Source organism: Caloenas nicobarica, chromosome 1 (genome assembly GCF_036013445.1).
Source record: "Caloenas nicobarica isolate bCalNic1 chromosome 1, bCalNic1.hap1, whole genome shotgun sequence".
Taxonomy (NCBI): domain Eukaryota; kingdom Metazoa; phylum Chordata; class Aves; order Columbiformes; family Columbidae; genus Caloenas; species Caloenas nicobarica.
Window position 1 is genome coordinate 2975887 of NC_088245.1, and position 23772 is coordinate 2999658.

The following is a 23772-nucleotide window of genomic DNA, read 5'->3' on the forward strand; positions in this document are numbered from 1 at the left end:
TAAGTTATAGGATTATTTTGGTTGAAATAGACCCTCAGGATCATTGAGCCCAACCATAACCCAACTCTGGCACTAAACCGTGTCCCTGAAGACCTCATCTCCACATGTTTTCAACCCCGCCAGGGATGGTGACTCCAGCACTGCCCTGGGCAGCCTGTTCCTATGCCCAACAGCCCTTTGGGGAAGAAATTGTTCTTAATATCCAATCTTCACAGTAGGGAGGAGCTTGAAGGAGCGTGCGATGTTAAATACCATAAACTCAGCTTAAACCAGGGAGCTTTTCTTAGTGGCAGAAGGTCCTTGAAGAGTCTTATTTCTCTTTCTTTCTATTCTTCCACCCCATCCCCTTGTTCCCCAAGGTCGTGTAGCTGCACCAGGTCGTGCTGACACCGTGCACAGCGGTAAGAGTCACTTACATTGGTTTAACCAGTGCTGTTGTCCAATATCTAATTGCTTGACACTTAACGAGCGAAGCGTAAATGGTGTTTTGCAGGGTGGATGTGTTATTGTCACCTCTCTTAGGTTTAAACCGAGTGGGATTCAGCACACGTAGAGCTGCTTCAGGTAGGAAGGGAAATTGATGAAGAGACTCCAAATCTTTTGAGTCTCTATTTGTCTTGTACATTGCAAATCCTGTTCCTTTTGAATGCTAAAGGAATAAAACAGGATCTGTTTGCTTTGCTCACTCCTTTCAGCCAGTGCTTGGTCCTGATAGACTTAGCCAAGGGCTGGCAGAGCTTGTTCAAGCAACGTGTTTGACTTTCTACTGCTGCTTTGTATAAGCGATTTTGCTTTGACACAGCGTTCGCTCAGCTGGCAAAACCTTTTACACCGTGCGTGCCTTATGCGTGCCGTTGAATCGGAGTAAAGAAGCAGGAATTATGTATTTCAGCCTTTGGGATGGAGTTGCCTATTGCTTCATCACTTTGGCTCGATGAAGGGACTTGGCCAGTCAGTACTTACCCGTCTCAGCTGCTCTCCAGCCTATAAACATATATAAAGGGTGTCCTTTGAACAGTTTTAGAATATAAAAATTCTATAAAACCCTTATTCAGTACATTTACCTATGAAATATGACAACTTCAGTTTTCCCTACAGCAACATAGATGTTTAACTTTCTTCCTTTGATCAATACACTCCATTAGGAATGAGAGTACTCAACAGAGCTGGATGAAATATTAATTGTGCACTTTTGAGGTGGATGCAGATTCATTCTGAACGAAGTGGGAGCAGGGGATTCCGGCATAATATCTGTGTGGTTTTATGTTAAGCCCAGAATCATGAGTCCGTTTGCATGGGGACATGTGTATTCATTGAAATATTTGAGCTGTGATGTGAAATTTAAATGCTCTTATGTGGTCAGGAGATAGGTTTGAAGCATTGAATGTGCTTTTTTGAGAGTTATATTAACTTTTACGATCCATTATTCAAAATTTAGGCAGCACATTAATTAAGAGGGCTAAGCCAATTCTTTCCATGTTCGCCATAATCCTTTTTCTTTATTTCCCTTCTAGAAATCATTGGTATATTCATTAAAGCTCCCCTCGGGCTATCACCAATTTTTCACACACAGATACTTTACGGTCTGGAATGGAGAAAACCATCTTAAAATTAATTTTAGCAAAGCACAAAGTCATGACTAAGAGTGTTGTTTTTTTTTTTTCTTAATATACGAATTAGTATTTAAAATAACAAAATATTTTCTGGAGGGTAGGGTAGTTATAGTAGGATATAGGTGTAGTTATGGTTGGATAACCAGGTGGGCAAACATACCTCTCGATCTGAACGTCCCTTCCCTCTCCAGGTGAGTCTGGTTGATATGTTTGAAGGGGAAAACACACCACAGATTCTCTCTATTTGCTTACATATTAAATAATTTTATAGGCTTCCTTATGAAAGCGAGTGAGCGAAACCCTTCGTGCATCACTGGCCAAGGGTTAGATTGGCGCATTCCCTTGTTTTGCGTGCTGGTGATCAACCGAGCCCCCTGAAAATTGCTGGATGCCCTCGGTAGGGGCAGCTCCCACTCGGGACCGACTCCTTGCGGCGTCGCCGACAGGTCAATCTCTACCGCGGCACATCTGGCTCCACATTCCCTTTCAAGGACTAAAGCCTCTTGTTTTAATACGTTAAGCATCCTTTGTTGGGATTTTGTGGAAACACAGGTAAATAATGTCCAAATTACAGCATTAAACCAAGGAAGGTTAAACCCTACAGTTTCTTTATTATTAATTTGTTCTGTATTCTGTAATCTTCTGTTGCTGAGGTTTAAAAATACCTTTTCTAAGGATGTTTTCTGCGGGTCCAAGCCATCTGTAGGATCAAAGCCTACAAATCTCACAGCCCCCACTCTGCAGCACGCAGCAGCAAGCCTCGCTTTCTGGAAAGGAGCATGTTTTGCAAAGTCAATGGTATGTTTTTTTTCAAGCAGCATACACCTGTTTCCGGTTACAGGCTGAAGAACAAATCACCAATTACCTGTACACGTTAGAACACAACACTTCATATTGCGGGAGCTCGTGCGATCTGTTTAGCGAAGGCCCCCGGCTATGGAACCATCCGTTCCGAAATCACGGGCTGGAAGGATGGCGATTCCCGACCGACCGCTGATATTCGTGCGTGCTTGAGCTGCGGGGAGGGAGGTCAGCGCCACCGACCTTCGTTTTCCCATCGGAGCTCCGGAAGGTGATGAAGCGATCAGAGCGGGATGCCGGGACATCGACACCAACTCGGTGCTTCACAAGCTGCTTCACAGATGCTGCTGGCGCTGCATCGGGCATCCCTGATTTACATTCACAACACCTTCATTACGGCTCATTTGCTGCTACTTCTAATTAACCACTTCTTTCTTTTTTTTTTTTTTTTTCTTTTTTCCCTTCCAGTAGCATTGGGCTAAATTAGGGGCAAAAAAAATTAGAATGCAGTTGTTCTGCTTAAACTCCATCCAAGTGAATTCACAGTTGCAAAGCCAAAGTGTACGTTAAACATTTTGGGAAATAATACCAAATAATATGCTGTGTTGCAAAGTGCTGTCATACTCAGAAAATGAGGTTTGTAAAAGTAGCGTTAAGATGCCTTATGACGTGATTATTTTGTCTTTTGTTGCCTCCTAGTTCACATGAGATTATTTCAGAAGGAAAACTTCTCTCTTTAGGTGCTGGTAGTAAAAGTTATTCCTGCACTTGAAAATCGTGGCATCTGATGGGTACATTGCACCTACCTTAGTCTGTAGCTCTGAAAGCCTAAGTGGTATAAAAATATATTTTATTTATTTTTCTTTTCTACTGCGGGAAGTTGCGAAAACATCGAGCATGCGGCGAACAGGCGTGTTCTAGTAGCTCCTCTGTGCAGAGCTGCACTTTTAGTTGCAGTTTATCTTCCCATATTGCTTTTTATCTGCCTGTTTGCTTAGGTCAGTCCAAATGGAGATGAATCTCAATCAGATTTGGACTTTGCTTAGCCGTCGGGGTTTCATAATGTGTCCATCAGGACTGGAGTGTTCAACAAGCTCCTCTGTATCTTCTGACGCTCACCCAGCAACCTGATGCTGGTTCGTTTTAACTTTTAAAAATGCCGTCTTCCTTCTCAAAACAGCAGAAATGCTGTTGGTAGCGGAAGCGAATTGCATTTATTGTATCCTGGTCCTCGTATTTGTGTCTCAGCATGTTGCAGATGTTGGCGATGCAGAGCCGCAGCTGGCAACATTTGGAGACGGGGCTGCTGCAGATGTTGGCATCTGGGAGGTGACAACAGCATCATCAAGTCGTGGCTATCGCTCCTCTGTTGTGATAAAGGTGCAAGTTCATTCCTTCGCTGTCCCTGTGCTGCTACCAGGCCCAAACAAATCAAACTGTGCCCGGTTTCACTTGATTAACTGATTTTTTTGCTGAATAGAGCAAAATTGTGCAGCAGGCAGCTGGCAACACGGATGCTCCGTGGATGTTGGATCATGGAGAAGCCTTTATAGGTCTGCTTAGGATTTATGCTTTTTCATGTACTAGAATGCCTGACAGATTGGCTGCCTGATGTAAATTTACCTTTAATTAGTCCATCTAGGTACTACTGTAGTAAAAATAATGAAAGGACCTGTGTAGATGTGACATGAGTGCATACAGTTATCCCTTAAGGTTAGGGGACTTGACTGAGGCCATCTTTTACACAAACTTTATAGACTATTCCTCCTAATACAGTTTATAATTTTTCAGGGACCTAATTGGTTTGGGTCTCGTTTACAGGTATGAAGTTATAAGAGTCCCCAAACTTTTGTTTTCCCTCTTAATTAGAATCAAGCAGTGATATTTTGGCTTTCTTTGTCGATCCTGTCAGTAGCGCTTCCAGTATAAGATAATTTTGTTTTTTAAAAATATATGCTTGTTTCTTAAGCAGTACCGTTCTCTACAAGTTGACCAGGGCACCAGAATGTACATTTTCCTATAGCTTTGAACAGAGGAGCAGCAAGAATCCTGCTCTCATGAGCATTACGTCTTCTTTCTACCCTCAAACTTACATAGTTTATCAATTATTCCCTTTTGATCAGGGAAAATTTGACATTTTGGTAGCTGAATTTTAGACAGCAGTTGCCTCATGTGAATATGGCCATTTTGAAATTATTTCCTGGAAGAGACGTCTGGAAAAAAAAAAAAATTTCTCTTTTTAGCTTGAAATTTCCAGCAAGCTTTCCCTGTGGGCACCTCTAAACGCAACTGGAAGTCAATTAATTGATCAGAAATTAGCTCGGCAGCTACTCGCAGCCCAACTGATGTGACCGTACACACACTTTACACAGAGTGTTACACCTGCCCTGTTGTAGGAGACAGAAGCTCTGACCCATAGACCGCAAAATCCAAATTACAACGTGGCTCTATATCTAATGGCTCGTAGGAAATGAGCCTTTAGATATTTAATAAGGTGTTATTGTGCATTTAACCACAGAGCTAAGGGTGAGTTGGAAGTACTTGGGTCCAACAAGATAGTCCATCTCCCTAGCAGAAAATTCAAGTTTTATTTATTTCTCTCAAAACACTATGCTGCTATTTAGTGCATGTCCTTTACCGATTTTTTTTTTTTTTCCTTATATTCTAGCTGTATTTTCTGTAATTTTGCCCTGTTGTTCTCGGTACTCCTCAATGCAAAATGCTAAATTATTTTCTGAACGTGCTTTTTGATTCTTTCAGTGGTTATCACTGCATTTTTAAAGCATGCGTCCTGACATTTATAGGAGAAAATACTTATATCGATCATGAGATATCCTAACCAATTTTTTAAAGCCTTTTACAGTATCTGATAAATGCGTTTTTGAATTTTCTTGAACATGAGCTTCATTCTTAAGCAAATCAAAACTCTTTTCCTGCTGAATTTGAAGACGGGATTTCCGAAATATTTTCGGCTTGCTTTTGGCGTTTTAAAACATTTTGGCTTGTGTAAATATGGCCTGATATTTATGTTCCATGCTGCACACTTAAAAGCATAAAAAGCCCAGCACGTTCTAACCCTAAAAGCACGACATGAAGCTGGTCAGGAGGAGAAATTTTTCCCCGTTTAATGGAGCAGCTGAGTGTTAGTTTTGTCAATTCAAGTGCTGTGTGCTGCTATAGAGGATCTCTACCCGAAATTAGAAAACTTGTCAATATTTTAAAAATAATAATAAAGACGTGTGCTCTCTATCACCACCCTTTGCCTTTCCATCCATCTGCCCGCAATCTAAAATCAAAGTATAGCCCTGAAACATTTAAAACCCACGTTTAAGCCTGGGGGAAAGGAACTGAACCAAATAGATAAAACTAATACGTGTATCTTTAAAGAAACCACTCGAGTGCCGTGTGTGGGGCTATAAAGTTTATAATGATGGACTCCCCTGTCAAGGGTGCGTTAAGACGGATAATATTCCGTAGCAAATGCTCTACTGTGCTGTCTGCATTACTGGAAGCAGGAGAATATCGAGATCGAAAGGTTTTGCGAGACAGGCTTTATAGATCTGTGTGTAATAGACCATTTCTCTGTCTACCCTGCTTTACCGTTAGTGAAATCTTGCTCTTGCGTGGCCTGATGGAACACAGTCCTTTTTTCTTCCATCACGTATATTCTTCTCCCTTTGCCTTGACTAGACACAGTACTTTGGTCAAAAAATTGGTATAACCCTCTCGATAAAAAGTTGCAGTCGACGCGGTCAATGTAGATTTTGAAAACAAGTTATTTATAGATGAATTCAGTATCAAATGAATCCAGGTCACTGACACTTCTCTACTAAATATTTTGGCTCCTTTAGGTAGGGAAATTGCAGATATTCCTCTAGACAATCTACAAAAGGGGGTTTTTGTGGTTTTTTTCAGGAGGGTTGGTTAAGGATGAAGCTGAGTAATGGCTCTATCCCAAGTTCTTTTCATTTTAAACCTGGAGACTTGTTACTCCTCTCTGGTTGCTCTTTGGATCCTGACAATATGGATGTGTGAAGGTCAAACTGCAGGATCAGCCTCTTCTTCTGGATCTGCACCGTAAACTAATTGTTTTCAGATATTATAATATCCAAATTAATACAGATCGAGCATTACCCCTTCTCCTTAATAAGATGCGTGTACTACTGAAATAATTTTGCAATTTCTGTCAGGCTTTTTGCTCTTAGTGACAGACTTTTTAACCGGGCCTGTTGCGACAGGACATGGGGTAGTGGTTTTAAATTAAAAGAAGGGAGATTCAGGCTGGACATGAGGAAGAAATTGTTGCCCTTGAGGGAGGTGAGAGCCTGGCCCAGGTTGGCCGGAGAGGTGGTGGCTGAACCATCCCTGGAGACATCCCAGGCCAGGCTGGACGGGGCTCTGAGCAACCGGAGCTGGTGCCTTCAACCCAAACCATTCTGGGATTCTAGGAATATAAAACATCCTTGGTCACAGAGATCTCTGCTAAAAGGAGCTACTGAAATACCGATAACTTGCGCTTCTTACCATAGTTTCTTGAACATTATATCCATTTTCCTGAGGTCTCTGTGCGTGAAAATTCCTGTTGTAGTACAATATACATTTCTTCAGCTAGACCAGCTATAAAGCGCAATCATTTTATTGCATATCGAAAGAAATGAGAAAGGCAGTTATTCCTTTAAAACTTTCCTTACCACTTAACGCAGGTCCCAGTTTCAAGCCATTTAGGAGATCCATTAAGCCATTGGGTCGCTCCTGTGCATGCATTAGTAACAGAGTCGCCGTAATATGGAACGGGCTTTGCCATATCATGGACACATTTATGAAGATTGATAACACCAAGGGTTCAGTGTTAACTTTTATTATCAAACAGGCTGCAGGAGAAACTGCCTCGTATTGCTTTTGCTTTGATTTATGAAAAGGTTGCTGCGTGAAGAAGACATCACATAAAATAGCTCTGCTGGCAGTGGTGTTATAAAATAGGGCATAAGTAGACCAAACAATAACTATAATTATGTTCATTATTGTCTCAGCTCTCAGTGCCTTTGGTAGGGTGTTTGTACTTGATTCCACATTAGCTTTAAAGTGGACTCACCTTTCCCACTAGGTGGGATGAACGTGATAAGATCCTGCCGGTTTTTATAGGCGGTACCCCTAAAGGAGACCTTTCTTGTTTGTGCCATGAAATGAAAAAGGTCATTTAGGTTTTACCTACTTGCAGAAGTGCTACTAGGAGGAAGAGAAGGGAAAGGTCTTTAGAAAAAAAATTGCTTTTCTGTTACAGTTTCCATCACTGAGGTATTTTGTCCTGAATTATTACTGCTCTCCTGTAAGGGTTATTTTAGACTGTGTCGTATTTAAACCCTTAAAAACGAAACAAAAAACCCCAGCGTGATGGTGAAAGATCACCAGTTTTCATCTGCAGATGGCAAGAAGAATTATTTTCTTTCTCTTAGCCTAGTACCGTCCTTTCTAACGAGATGTGCCGCAGCGGGAGCAAGTTGAATTCTTCAGTTAGCAGCAATTAGCAGTAAAACTTCAGTGAGAACCAGCTGAAATCAAGGGCCGTGACCCAACTGGGAAAAATTTCAGTGGTTGATCTAAAGTTTGTCAAACTCGAGATGCTTTAACTAAAAAGGATTCCACTACCAAACTATTTGAAGACATTGGCAAGAAAACCCTTCAGAATCATATGTGATAAGGTTATAAACCAGAATCACTTTATTGGATAAGGCTGAAGTTCATCAAATAACCCATTGTCTAATTAATGCTGCCGGCACACAACAGATGTGTAAGGAGAGACCTTTGGAAGATCTTTTTGAGCTGCCAATGATGTTTCCCTGCAATACCCTCCACCTTCTGGTGTTAAACTGCTTTCCAGGTACCATCGTGTCTTATAACAGTCCCACAGAAATATCTACCGCTTGGCAGTGAAAAGTAATGTAAAATCATGAAAAAATGATGAAAAGAATAAAAAAGTATGCCGTGCTTTACAACTCATCCCTCAAATTTCAGTTTGTGATTTGTTCGTGGTGAGAGGTGAATTTTCCCTACCAGGATGCTAAAAGGGATGTTGGGGGCATTATGTTTTAATATTTCTGTAACACACTGTAAAAGCACATTAAAACTAAGATATGTTACAGCAAGATCCAGTACTCATTATCAGCATGTTCAGAACATGATGATTATTCTTCGTGCGTGTTTGCTAATGCATTGTTTTTGCAGCCCAGCTGATTGTATTTTCTGAAGAAGTTGGCTCAGCACAGCCCCGTTCAAGACCTGGGGAAGTGCACGTAGCCTTTGTAGCTTATCAGAGTGAATCCAAGCCTTTTTTCTTAAATAACTTCATGCCCGGATGAAAAATTGACATTTATTCTACTATCTCTTAAGATTACAACCTTCAGTTCCCTGAAGTCATCGGCACCCACAGGAGCGGTGGTGCTTGAAGTGTTTAACTGCCGATTGCTTTTTCTGTTATGCTACTTCTGCTCATAATATCTCTTATTTTTGTGGTCAGCAACAGGCTTTCAGGCCTCTTATGGCTGAAGAAAATAGTTAAACATATATTGCTCTAGAGAGTAATACTTGGACAATAATGTGCTGGATAATAATAGTATCTTGTGGTGCTTTGCATTGAGTGCAGTAGTTGACCTTTGCTATAGATGAGAAACGTCGTCTCCTTATTAAAACACATTAAATAGCACCTATATAAAGGGAAAACTCTTTCCTTTTTAGTATAGCAGTGTAAGGTGCTGTGAAGATTTTATTACCACGATTTTGGGATGAGCGTGTTACTCCTGAGTTTACAAAGCTTGAAGTGAGTTGTGCAGCTCTTGGGAAATAAGCGGCGATAATAAATCTACAATGTGCGACACCGTCGTGTGTTGGGTTTATGCTGCTCATTTGGGTTTTTGGTCTTCGTTTAGGTCTATTTTCTTTTGTATGTGTGTGTGCCTTACGTAGTGGTGGAACATTACTGTAGAAAATTTAACATAGGGACAGGAATAAAATTCAAAGGGCATAAGTATCCATTGGAGTGGATAAAATTACAATGGGTTTTTTTGGCCACCTTTGTATAGATACAGGTTTCAAACTGTTGCAAAATTAGTTTTTCCTTTTAAAAATAGGAATGTTTTTTGTGTTTTTACATGGTATATAATGCTAGTTAATACAACACGAGTGGAATCTTGCCAGTCTTAAATAATTTTTGGGGGTGGAGTAATGAGACAGAGTTCAAGTGATGCCACGTGCAACCTCTAAAAATAATTTGAGACCTGAATTTACATGATGAAATGCAAACGTCGATGTGCCGATCACATATGCATGAAGATGGAGGGGGTTTTGCTCAATTCAGACCAAGCAGATTTGACTCTTGCGGTGGGATTAGTTTGGTTCTGGTTCTACTGAGCGGTTGAATGGATTTATCTGTGTCTGAAATGATCCTTCTTCCTCTCTTAACTTGCCAAAGATAGGAGCCGATTTTCATCAGTGCAACACCAAAAAGTTCTTTTTACAGCATATATAGCATATAGGTGCATTACATGGGTACGATACGTTCCATGTAGGTAAAACTCCTTCTTCCAGACTTTCTGCTGATTAAAGATTGTAGTTTCTATTTTATTCTACACTATAAGGCATGCACGCCCCTGTTAGAAGTCTGAAATTTGTATCATTATCATCCATGTGCTTGTTGATTTTAGTATCCTGGAAGTCAACAAAAACTATTCTTTAAGCTAAAAAAAAAAATGTGCATCCTGATTTTGGGTAATTCCAACATGTGGCTCCCTTTGCAGCTGCAGGGACCAGCTGTGCGTAAGGTGCATTTCTAGAATAATATGTTGATGTACTTTGTATTTTAAGGGGTTTTTTGTTCTTCTTTTCAGGAGGGGAATTTTATAAACAAGTAATGGTTTCCAATAATAAAAGTCAATTAATATCAATTTAAATAAAAGTATTCAATCTGATTTTGTCTGTTGGGGTTGATGGGAGTCTTGTATTCATTTGATGCCTTGCTTATCAAGCTGTTTGGAGTATCAGCAGCCACAGCAGGTCAGATCAGACGTTTCTCTGGGTTGTTGGGCAATAGCTGCGATTGAGATATTTGGGGAACGCTGTAAAAATCAGGGAAGTGTGCAGTGATACCATTTTACCTCCTAACACGTAGTGGAGCGGGGCTTTCCTGAGCCAAACATCGTATTTTTGCTTGTAATCTCGTGATGGACATCTCTTATTTTACTATATAATTATCTTTTGAACCCAAATGTGCTTCTGATAACCCCAGTATCCCCTAGCAGTACCAGCTTTTCATTGTGCGCTGTTTGGAAAAGGCTTGAATTCTTTTTTTTCATTGTAAAACTACTGCTGGAAAGCCTCATTGATGCCTCTCTTCCCTATGGTGATTTCACAGATCCATCTCATGTTCACTTGCGATAGTCTTTCTCTAGGCTGAAGAAATCCAGTCCTAATGTAATGTCCTAAGAGCCTGAAGACATCCCTTGGCAACTAGTTCGTCAGTCTAATTAGGATTCACAACCAGGACATCTTCTCTGATCCTTATCCTAATTTCTTCCTGTTGTAAGTTCCAGCCCAACAAGGGGTTTAAGGATGTGCATAACTTTGCACATGCAAATGTGGGATTACTCACTTCTTGAAGTTCTGCTCGTCTTTCTGCGCTTTGCCAGATTTGAGATCATCGTAGATTCTCTCCGTTAGTCTTAGAGGTGCTTTTTCCTCCCCGGCTGCAATAAATAAGTTGTTGCTATACAAGGAATGGTTTCTACGTATGCTAAAAGCTGACCCAGGTGTTTAACCAGGTGGGAAACATTCACTAGGTGGAAAAAAAGGCATCTGAAAAGGTCAATAGTGCTATCAGCTGGTCTTTGTTGTTAAGCCAGGTCTTTGTCAACATTTTGAACTTGACTTAGGACTCTCTAGATGTAATTAAATGTGAATGTGGGGATACGCTGGGATGTGCCTTCCCTCCTCATCTCCATCCCTAAATCTCAAAGGCTAGAATGTTTGAAATGGGTTTTTGTTTGGCTGGGCGAGAGTTGGAAATAAATGAGAGGGTGACAAACGTTTGCCTGCGTTTGTCAGCGCGGGGATTTTAGGCGAAAGAATCTAAAGATACCATGGGCAATATTGACACTGGAGCTGATCACTGGTAGCACAAAAGCCACGTATATTAGCAGGTGGAGTAAGTTGGATTCCAACTTCCGCGTAAGTCATTTATTTCGTAATATTACACCCATTTAGCATTCTCAATTGTAGAGCAGAAACGACTGCGCTTCCCTTCCACCATTTTATCATCGATTCGTCAGGCAAATTCGTTCTTTTACAGATTTTGCAGAAGTCACACTGTGTAGTCAAGTGTAAATAAAAGCAAGAATCAGCTCTGCTGCGCTTGATCTTTTGCTGGCAGCGCTTCCCACACGGTAATTTGGAGGGCTCTGTGTGGGCACGCTTGGATTATGGACCGCTTCATAGCATCACTTGCAGATATTCAGAAATCAGATCCGCCGTATTCCTTCCCAAACGGTTTTTAGAAGAACAGAACCATTTGGTTTGTGCTGCACATGTTTCATAATGCGCTTTCAAGTCATCACCTACTGAATGTGCGAAGACAATTTTTAAAAATAATTTAATATAAGGAGTAAATTAATTTAAAAACTAAAAATAATGGTGCAGCAGTAAGGACCTTCATTACCATTTGCCCTTTTGTCTTTTTTCCACTGTTATCTGTTTAGCAACTGTTTTCGATACTGTAAACAAGTCCTGCAAATTCACTCAGCAGAGATGCTGTTGGAAGTGGCTCTTTTTGGAGGAGGTAATCTTAAAAAAAAAAAAAAAAAAAAAAAAAAAAAAAAAAAAAAAAAAAAGAGAGAATAATCCCCTCTCCGCCACCTTTTTGTGTCGTGGTGGAAAATACCACTGTCCTGCTGCTGCTTTAGATTAATCGCTTACACTTTGTCTTTGAGCTGACCCTTCCCTCTAGGTTTTCTCAGCTAGGCTTATGTTTTGTTCTTGCTCACCCTATGCAAAGTGTCTCAAACGTTTATTTCATGTCCATCTGCTCAGCTAAATCCATAGCTCAGGCTACTAGTTACTGCTTCTCCATCAATTTTATCCCGTGCAAGTCACACATCTTCACTTTTGAAGCCCTTTATGTCCCATTTCTGCTTCTCTGCTCTTTCAAACTCCCTATTTATTTCTCTCCAAAACGCTCCTGATGCCACTTTCCACCCCTCACTCATCCAGGTTTCAAACAAGCACCGAGTTTCTCTGTTCCTTGTTCTTAGAAGGAATTTCTGCTAAATGTAGACAACATGAATTTATTAACTTCCCACCAATCCCTCTAAAAATCCTCTTGGCTGCTCATAAAGCACTTGAAAACCATTAGGCTGCTGTTATACTTAGCAGGCTGCCCGTCACGAGAGCACAGATTTACTCAGTTTCCTTTTGCTTTACCGTCAATTGGTTGGTTTTTATCTTTGTGAGCATTATAAGTACATGGAGGAAAGAAACATCCTGCTTTATTATTCCTTTTTTCCGCATGTTGTGTGGCACAGTTGGGGTCCGGTCACAGCGCGGCTCCTCTCTGACACCAGCAGGAGAAAATAAAACAGATCAGGGCATCATCTCCAGCGCTGGTACATCGGGTCTAATTAGTACCACGTTCGTTTACAGGGGTTTGTTCTGGAGCTAACGCTTCCCTGGACACCACCGGGCATGGCCTGGGGAAGAAAAGGTGCTGGAGACCATCCCTGGTTTGCAAGTTGGACGTGGATTTGCTGTTTGGAGAGGAGGGCAAGATTTGACACCGAGAGATGCCGCTCGTGCCGCTTGGCTTCAGAGCCAGGGGGTCATCTCTGGGCTGGTTTATTTACTAGTACGGAGGTAGAAGGGTTGCACAAATGAAAACAGATGCTTTTTGGTAGCTGTCAGCATTTTAATGAGGAATAAAACCAAGCCCTGGATACTTCTGGCCACCTAATGGCAATATTATTTTGTAATGCTCGCTCAGGTTTTTTTGTTGTTGTTGTTGCCATTTTTTCCCCCCGTATTTTATGACAATCGCCTCAAGTCCTGATCTGATGGGATTACGCCAGATACCGGCACAGTGGGAAACTCATCAGCGATTCAGATTCCTTCAGTCAGAATGTCAGTTTTATCACAAAAACTTGTAAGGCTTACCATGGCGATTTCAAATTTCCTCTTTAGTCGACATTTTGTTTGAATGCCATGAAGGGGCTCCTTTCTCGGAGCCCCCAGGAGTACAATAAGCGATGCTCTTTGAGGGAGGCTCGATGAATACCAAGTTACCTTCATTAAATTTTCCCTTCGTGCTTTAGCATGGAATATTTCTTTTTAAAACGCTCTCTCATTTTCTTTTGTGTCTTCATCCTATTACCTTGATGAGATCGCGGCGCATCAGCTTGATGGAAAAGGTGGGTGCGCGGCTCCCTCCGAGGTTTATTCCGGCGCTCAGAAATATTCTGCTGGCGTCTGAGGTGCTTGAGGAGCAGCTGGGAAAGCGAAAGCAGATCAAGTAATTGTAAACTTAATAAAAACACGGCGTTTCTGGCGTGCCATGTGGCGCACGGCGCAGATCAGGCTCTTGCTCATATTGACTTTTGCGCAGAAAAGGCGTTTTAGATTTCGCGCGTGTGTTGGTTCTGTAAAGTAGTTATTGAGTTGCGCCGAATCTGTCAGGGTTCCCTGGCACTCCTGGTTCGCTATTACGTTGTGTATTTTTATTTTTCCTTCAGTTTAGTTGTGAAATTGCGAAGCGATTAAAAAATATATATATAATAATAATGGGATATTTTCCCTGCCACGTGTCCCAAAACACAGATCTTGGGACGTGGGATAGTTCAGGGAAGGGACCTCCAGCTCGAAGCAGGATGAGCTCTGGTACCAAACCAGGTTGCTTTAACCATTCAGGTATTTAAAACCTCCATGTTTTTACTACAGACTCCCCATAATTACTGGTTTTGCACTATCCTGCTTTCCTTACAAGCTTTTTTTTTAAACAGTCAAGCCCCACAGACCCTTAAATGCTCTGTAAAATTACCCTTATTTATAGGAACATTAGAGAGTTCTCTTTTAGGGAGATATTTCATTCCCTCTCAAGGAGTTTCCTTGCTGTTGGCTGTTTCTGACCATCCATCCGAGAGCCGTGTCATCCATCACCAACCAGAAATCAATCGCAAACCCTTCGCCGGGGTTACCATAATGCACATCGCATCTTCTTTCCTGAACGGGCGATCCTGCAGCACGTGGTTTACGGCCATCTCACGTTAGGCAATAATCTCATTTAGCGTTTTCCCAAAAGCGCAAATAGTGCATTAGGGGAGCGCAACAAGCCCAGCGGATCAATACGGAGACGACGCTGTCCTTCAACAGATTAATCCAAGAAAATGGGCTTTGCTGACTTGAAGGAAGTGGCCCCGTTGGCATTGACCTGCATTGGGTCTGCGATGCCTGGAAGGACGGGCAGCGTTTTGAAAAATCACCAGCCAAAAGTCATAGTATGAAAAGAAGTAAGTGGGGCAGGAGGTGACGAGTCTTACAGGGCTCTGATATCGTCATCAACATAAAGAGGCCATGGAAGCATTCAAGATATAATACGTGGACTTTGAATGGTCACGAATCATTTTGGTCGGAAGAGACCCTCGGGATCATCGAGTCCAACTATAATGTAACGTAACAGCATGGCTCAAGGAGAAGAAGTAATCTAAAAAGCTCCTTAATGTGGGTTACAGTACATAATTTATTTATTTTATTTATTTACAGAATGTATGTAGCAAATGTACAGCAGCCCATTTCCTTTGCTCTTGACTTAGAAACTCTGTGGAGTCACTTTACAATCAGTTATGGATAAAGGCACAACTAGGCTCACTGTGCGTATTTTTTTTGTTAGCTCATCATTTATTGTATTGGTTTATCAACCCAGACCAGCGTTTCAGGCATTTAAAACCAGCTCTAGTTTAGTTGGGCCTAAATCATCGCCACTGTGAGTCTTGGGTCTACAAAGAGCGTACGTGGAGCTTCCTCTCGTATTCCGTCCCGACACACACCTTGCCGTGATCAGGCGGTGTGCAGCGGTTTATGGACATACATTTTGATGCCTAACAGGCTTTTGAAGCGCTTGCTGATATCAGCAGAGGGGGAATTAAGGGAAAATCCTCATCCGTAAGAATCTACAGAAGTTGGAAGTTTCACATCATACCGTGTGTAAGCACCTGGGACCGCACTGAAATTCTGTTTTAGGCATTTCACAGGTGTATGGTAGTGAATGAAAAGAGTAAGAGGGGTGTTTTACGTAAAAGTGTATACTGTAACATCACGGTAACTTAATTTTTTAATTTATTTTTTTGGTACTGCGTCTTGAGTGATTGCCAAGAAGTCAGTTCCCTTAAGGAACAGAATTGTGCTTCGCATTTCACGTTTTTACTGTAATAAAATAGAGATTTGCCTTGGACAATTGGCAAAAAAAAAAAGCAAGGAACAGAATATTCGTCTGAGGATGCTGTGGCTGATGAGTCTCATTTTTTTTTTTTTTTTACAACCTTATTTGAACTAAAAATAACGTGGGCTGGAATGGATGTTAGAGCAGCTGCTATTGGGCTTTCCTAGTGGGGTAAATGGGAAGGTGCATTAAGTATTTAGTTCACACACATAAAGCGAATGGTTGTCTCTGAATTTTCATGTGTTTTTCTGTTTTTTCTAGCATTGAAATATTTGATCTTTAGGCTGAAAGGTGCTTAACTGTGATTTGATTGTCTATCGTAGAAATGAGTACCTTAAAAAGTATTATAAAGTATATGTCCCGTTACCTTAAAATTGCAATGGTTATTTCATCTCTGAAACACTTTGCCAGCCCCCTTACTTTTGAAATAACAAAGTATTTTATTCCCGTTTTAATTCTGTGGCGCTATCAGTGTGGATAATGTTTTATAGATTAATGCAAATGACAAGATTTTTGTCCAAAAGAAGTTGGATTTTACAGGACGGACTGAAGAATCTTCCATTCCTTTGGCTTCCATCGAAGGCAAAATGTGTATTGCATTGGGCAAAAAGATGGCAAGAGTAATGAAGCCATACAGGAAATAAAATTTAAAAAAAAAAAAACAAAGCCAAAACTAAATAATTTGCACATCTGGTGTTCAGATTAGAATTGAGGTGATAGGAAAGAGGATGCAGCAAAAATAGAAGCTGTTATCAGATCCGCAGAAGTCGGTTGTGTAATTTGCTGATGTGTTTTTATATTCTCGAGGTCAGCCCAATGGGCGATTTCACTTGTATGCAGGAGCAATATTTAATATTATACGTAGCAAGATGATATGGTCATAGGACTGTAGAGCATGGAAGCTTCGCTGTGGTTCTGTGACTGGTTTTCTAACGTGGGTGAGGTCCGATGAGCTTTGTCATTGCTGGGATTTTCAATTAAAGATGTGTGCTCATATTACATTGGATATTAATTTTCTTTGTCCACTGGAACCAAGGTACTGGATCAGGAGGACACTTGTTGTCCTAATAGCCAAACTTCTGCAGCTCACCTTGATGTTTGTGTCTGATGCTACCCACTTTATAACCCAAATAGCTCTACGAACAGCATTTCTTTATAACTTTAAAGTGTTTTTCCTCACTTCTATTAGTTCACTTCTTAATAAAAATAAAGCAGTTGTGTCTTTCCTGAATCCTTTTTGAGAAGGAAACCAAAAAGTCCTTTTTCTCTTTCCCCAGGCGATACGAATCTCATCCCATCTGCGCAGATCTGCAGGATAAAATTCTCCAATGTTACCGGCAACACGCTCAGGAGACGCTGAGCTGCTCTGCCCTGGCCAGCCAGTACCTGCGCTGCGTCAACCACGCCAAACAGGTGAGGTGGAAACATCGCCACCCAATTCACAACGGAATGAAGAACACACTTGCATTAGCCAATTAGTCCTCCTTACGGCACCGTTCCCACTCTGCGTGTTCTCCCAAGCTCTGCGGAGTCCACTTTTGATTTATTTAAACGCTGGGTTTTCCATCTCTTCCCTTGGGAAGCTCTTGTTTCGTGTATTAGTTGTCGCTGTTCGCAGATGTTTCCTGGTATCTGCAGTTTTAGCGGTAAAACAAGGATTAAACTACGTGGTGCTGTTTGTCATAACGAATGAATGGATGTCTCAAACTAGATTGCTCATCAGTTGGAAGTCTCAATTTCTTTTACATTACGTATTCTCGCAGTCCGATACTGCCATTTACCTGGTCTTGCCCTCTTCTTATCCACTTTCTTAGGGTATGGGTTCTTAGCGTAAATTGAAACCTTTATACTTTATTAATGCAGCATATAAAAAAATGATAGTAGGACCCTGTTTCTCCAAAAATAAGACAGGGTCTTATATTAATTTTTGCTCCAAAAGATGCTTACTTTTTTACATGTATAGCTGCCTGGACACTATTTAAAATGACTTTTTTAAAATGAACTGTAACTAGGGCTTATTTTTGGAGTAGAGCTTATATTTTAAGCATCCCGAAAAATCATGCTAGGGCTTATTTTCGGGGTAAGTCCTATTTTCGGGGAACCAGGGTGTGTATATCTTCCAGTTAAAAGAAGCTCAGATGTCTAAATATTATTCTTTTTCACCAGCTTACGTCTTTCAAATATAGAGAGATTCATATGTTGACCTCAGTTGTGTTCTTAAAGAAGCCAGTTGGCAATGTGCTTATAGCGTATGCAAAAAATTGCTTAAATAAGTCTGTTGATCTTTATTTCTGCTCTAATCTGTGAGTTAATATTTGAACATGTGAAGATGCACGCTCCAATGTGTTAGCAGAAACCCGGCAAGCACATCTACTATTTGGTAATGATAATAACTTTCACTCAAGTTAGTTCTGCCCATAGAAAAATGTAAAAGACTTTGTCTGTGATCATTCTTGGTGACTTTTTTGCAGTTACACTGGTGCAGTCTTGCTCTGATATTACTGAAGGCAGCTCTAAATTCACTTTGTGCCATTAAACATTGTTATAATCAGTGAAAACTTAAAAGAAGATCCATGTGATGAAAAATCAAAGCCAGTGAGATCACCCTGTCCCTTTCAAAATCGTCTCCTTCGATTTATCCTTTGTCAATATATTAGTTAAAGGTTGGACTTCGCGGTCTAGAAAATTTTGCTCATCCCCTTCATCCCTAAACTGTACAGTTCCCCATGGCCTTCTGACCTGAATTTTTTAAAATTTAAATTGAATTTCAATTTTTTTCATTAATTCCTACTATGACAAACAATAATGAATGCCTATATTTTTTCTAAGTTTTCCTTAAGTGTGATTTTTGTATTCCAAAACCCAATCTGAAGTTACTGGACCATGGGTGGGTTTGAGACATTTTAGAAAAAAGACCAGTGAATAATATTAGGTTGTTATGTAGTCAACTAGATTTTCACTGTGGCTTGCATCATCTGGAACGCTAATTTGCTCTATTTATAATTTTATATTATTTTTAAAACTAACTAAGAAATTTGGATTAATTTCCTATCCATGTTTAAGCAATAACTAAAGTTTGTATCCGATAGGAATTGCTTCAGAAGACTGTGATGAGGGTGAATTAATTCATGTTCAAAAGGTGCAGGAAAAGGAAATTGCATAAATATGAGCATTAGGTTTTTGAACCCTTTTAAACACCTTTTTCGTTGAAGATCTTCAACCAAGCCTGTCAAGTAGTTAAAAGTGTTTCCTAAATGCTGCTTATTCTCTTTCGCACATGCTTTAAGACGAGAATTCAGAGAGGTTTCTCTCTTATGATAACAGAGAAAGCGAAGCCTTTTATGATGGAAATATTTGCAAGCAGGAGCAATTGTTTTTCATAATGAACATCAGTCCTGTGTAGCTCATCCTCCATGTGTTGCAGCATAATTGTAATTATTTGTTTTTACTCGCTGATTGCCCAGAAGTCCAGGCAAACAGTTACTTTGAAATAATTGCTAAATGCTGCTATAAAATACTGCAGAATTACCCACTGCGTTGTGCTTGTTTGGAAGACAGAGGAGCGGGATAAATAGCGGAATCAGAAATGAAAAAGTTAACTGATGCCGGCTACAAGAACCCAAGAAAGAAGGAAATTTGCTGGAGGGAATAGACCAAGATATTGAAAACCAAATAAGTGAACTAATCCGATTTCCTGGCAGTGAGTCTGGGCACTTGTGCTCAGGCTGAGCACACTCTGTGCTTTTCATAAATTGAATTTATTGACTCCTCTTTCTTCCCTATCTTGCTTATAATTATCTCACCCTCTCTTCTGTGTGCTCCTTATTTCTCATCCTGTCTGTAATCTCATGTCTCTATCTGTCCTTTTCTCCCCTTGTTAGAAAGGCCCAGAGAGCTGTTAATTCAAAGGACTTTGACACATTGTTGTATCTCCACTTTAAATCTTTTCCCAAAGTCATGAGAAGCTGCTGAGATAAATTAAACTCCATTATTAATGTTTGCATTTTATTCTAATAGCAGCAGAGAGAAAAAACCTACTTAATGGAGCCATTAAGGGGAAGATATTGGGATTGCATGTGTATTTGTGCTCCCACTGCTGAAATAACTCCAGCCAGACCAGTCACTAATATGGACCATCCAGGGGCCTTTTTATCACTTATCTCAGTCCACCATCCACTGATATGGGCACGGTGGCTGTTAAAATACCCTATAAAAATTTTATTTTTTTTTTTTCTTTCCCTTGGGCTACAGGGAGTCCCAATTCCTATAGGGGAGCACAACCAGACTGTAGCTTAATGAAGTCTGCGCAATAGTTTCCCACTAGACCATTGAATTTCAGAGGGATTCAAGTCTCCGCAGGCAGGTGAGATTTGAATGTGCTTCAAAGAATGATACCAACAGCTGCCGGTGTCTGGCAGCCTGGTTATAAAATGTTCTCTAACCATTATTTTAATTTGTAGGATGGAATGGTCCTTAATCACACTTCCTAGTCAGAATAAAACCATTATTTTAGTCCCATGCTTCAGTATTGTTACCAGAGACCATCTTCCAATCTAATAGAAAAATATGTAAAATTAATCTAGCTGGAAACACTGAACTGAAACGCAATAAAAAGATATTGTCTTTTATGGCCACCATTTAGCATTACCTTGGCTGAAAGAAATTTATTATGGAAGAGTCAAACCAGGTTCCCTTCACACCTATATTGGCGTAGTGACAAAAACACACAGAAAATATTTGAAATACGTTCATTTCTTAGGTGATGTTAAATGGCAGGGTCAGTAAAGGACAGTAAAAAACCCCCAAAATGTAGAAAACCAATGCAAGGCCTGGAACCCTCCCAGTTCTCTGCAGATGAAATTTTGTGGGCACAAATACACGTGTGCTGGCCGAATACCTGCAATTTCTTTCCTTAGGACACTAAATAAAAGTAACACGATTTTTCTCAGATCTTTGGGGAGTTTCCTGCATTAACTTATGCAGTATTAAATTTATGTAAAGTTAATATTCAGCCCAGCGATGGCTTCAAGCAAGTTTTGTAATACCAGTGAAAAAAATGAGTCTCCCAGTTCAAGCACCCCCCATCAGTTTTACAGAAATCTCCGTGGGGACGCTGTCAAACCAAGACTGGAGATTTTGTTAACTAAAAAAATTTTCCCTTATTTTTTTTTTTGGTTATAGCATCTAGGGACTCCTTTTATTATGTCAGTGTGTACTTGATTCTGGAGAATATCTGAGATCACAAGGACGTTTACCATCTTCTCCCGTGCACACGGTCCCGCCCCTTGGTGCATCTCTTAATCCTCGCAGAAACGCTGCTCGATCTAGTTGAACAGTTTACTGAGTTATTTTTAGAAATACCGTGAGAATTCGTTTGAAGACAAACATGACGACACCTTTTTAATTCCCTTTATTTTGAATTTTCCCAGCCCCTGCGGCTCTGACAGTGCAGTCTGGACTCAGAAGACAATGTGCCCTGTCTGGCCAGATACTCCTCAGATACTCGAATCAGCTGTTTGTAGGTGTCCTGTAAGATTTCAAGGTTTACATCTGGCCTTGCTCCTGATAGAAACCCCCAAAATTATCAAATCCCTTCCTACCATTTCTTAGCAGGAGACTCTTAATTACTGTCTTCCCCATTGGCTGCATTTTGAAGGCAAGAAGTTGGTCAATGTCTTCGTCCTCCAGTGAACGTAGGTGGCCTCTGATGTGCTTTTACTTCCTAGCCTGTCACTGTCCTATTAGATCCCTCTTTTCTGTTCTCCTTACTGATCTAGACAACCAGTATCCACACGTGTGCCCATTTCTACAGACGATTGATTTCCAGACGATGGCGGTAGGAAGCTCTTGGTAGAGCCGTACATAGTGTCCTTGCAAGTCTCTACTGTTGTGGTAGAGGCCAGGACCTCTCTGGTGGCAGAGCTCTGTGGTGTGGCAGGAGAAATAACTCTTGGACTGCTTGACAAATCAATACTTCTAGCTCTTGGTGGCCTGATCGCACAGGAAGTGATTCACAGAATCATAGAATCACAGAACAATTTGGGTTGAAGGGACCTTCCCAGCTCCCCCAGTGCCCCCCCTGCCATGAGCAGGGACATCTGCACCAGCTCAGGTTGCTCAGAGCCCCGTCCAGCCTGGCCTGGGATGTCTCCAGGGATGGTTCATCCACCACCTCTCTGGCCAACCATGAAGCGCAAGGTCAGTGCAACATGTTCAGACTTCTGAGATTTCGATGATGACTCAGAAGACAGGATGGAGGTCGGCTGGGGAGACACTTAGTGTTGTACGACTTCAGGATATATTTCCTCGAGTACGTAATTGCTGGAAACACGATTTATCTCTTTGGAAGGTCAGACATTTTAATTTCTTTAATAGCCACATCATGACTAGACCTGTGGCAGCACAAGGATGGATGAAAAGGAATCATACCTGCCACTCTCCAGGATTCCAAATGGCTCAAATACCTTCATTCTGCCTCTGTGTCTTGTCTCTGTGATGATGTGCATATTGGCAATGTTTCTTGTTCTATATTTTACCTTAAAAAAATTCAATTCCTAGGAAGGAATTGTAGCCTTGACTTTACTGGAATAACTCTGAGTTACTGAAATATGTGTTTTTTCCTCTCTCTTCCCTCTCCCCGACTATATTTTTTTTTTAGCAGAGCATGCTTGGGAGAGGAGGATAAAGGCATCGTCCAAATCAAGCACAAGACCATCAACTCTAATTTCAGCAGAAGAGCATTTTTTCCCCCAAGAATGATATGACAGCCCATTTACAGGGCAGACCAATAAGGAGAAGAACTGGAAGAGCCATTTCAAGAGCAGCAGCCATCACGGCTCAATCAGTGTGACCATTTGAAAAGCCAAGACCTGTATCTTATTTCATCAGAAATCGCACATCGGAAGATACTGTTCAGTCTTAGTAAAATCCACTTATTGGTGATTGAAGGAAGGAAAAGAAAAGAACCTTTCACTGACCTTAGAAAGAGGAAATATCCTTCAAATGCTGCTATTTCACCGTAGAATCTCCTCAAAAACTTGTCGCTGTCAAAGGCGCAGGTTTGTAACGCTTGGTGTGCCGGGACGCGGCGGCACTTTGTGAGTCAGGCAGCTGCTGCTCCTCACTCTACAGCCCGCGTTCCTTGCTTGTATTCAAGTTTTCCTTACAACGTATAATGACATAAATCGTACTTTAACTTATTTCACAAATTATGGAACTTAATGAAGTCTCTCTCCGGGCCTTCTGCTGGAATGATGTTAATGATCCAACACTTAAGTTGTAACATGGCCTTTATTTACATGAAATGATTCTGTTGTGCTCCTCCTATCAAGTACTGACGAATATGCCTCTCTCTCTACCAACAATAAATATATTTTATGCACAAGATCGATGTTTCAGTCTCTCTTTCCACCTCTCAGAGGCGGGCGATGTTCCCTCTGCTGTGTCAATCATGTTTTTCCAGCTGATGTTGTTGCTGCAGCTTTTAAGGCACAGACTTTTATGCATAACCAAGCTCGATTTCAGGAACGGTACTTACACGTAACTGTTTTCCATCACAGCAACCTAAAAGGATCCCACGTGACAGTGCCGTGATTCATGCACCACGAGATTTTCCTTTCTTGGAAAGTGCTCATGAATGAAAGGGCAAACTGCCCAAAGCTGCAAACTGTCCTTGCGCAAGTACCCGCTTCCATTTAGTTGTTTTTGCTCAAATAGCGACTGCAGCGTTTAGCTTACCAAGCGATCTTAGAAAAAAGGTTTTTTTACACAATAGCAAGTGTCAGATGAGCAATGTGTCTCGAGCCTTCTGCTGTTTATTTACCTGTTCTGTTTCTCTAATTGGCTACGTTTGAACTGCATCCTACTGTACAACTGCGAGCGCACCTGTGG

General features: G+C 40.9%; 1 protein-coding gene across 2 annotated transcripts in view; it reads left to right on the forward strand.

Annotated features, from left to right (window-relative positions):
- CHCHD3 (coiled-coil-helix-coiled-coil-helix domain containing 3) overlaps positions 1-23266 on the forward strand; it is a 147870-nt gene extending 124604 nt beyond the window's left edge. The window contains exons 7-8 of one of the 2 annotated variants that reach the window (XM_065655404.1): positions 17160-17295; positions 22541-23266. In XM_065655404.1, the coding sequence (XP_065511476.1) occupies positions 17160-17295; positions 22541-22567 (163 nt within the window). In that variant the 3' untranslated portion in view covers positions 22568-23266. The remainder of the gene's footprint in view (positions 1-17159; positions 17296-22540) is intronic. The other variant, XM_065655411.1, reaches the window with a different exon arrangement.
- Positions 23267-23772: the final 506 nt, after the last annotated feature.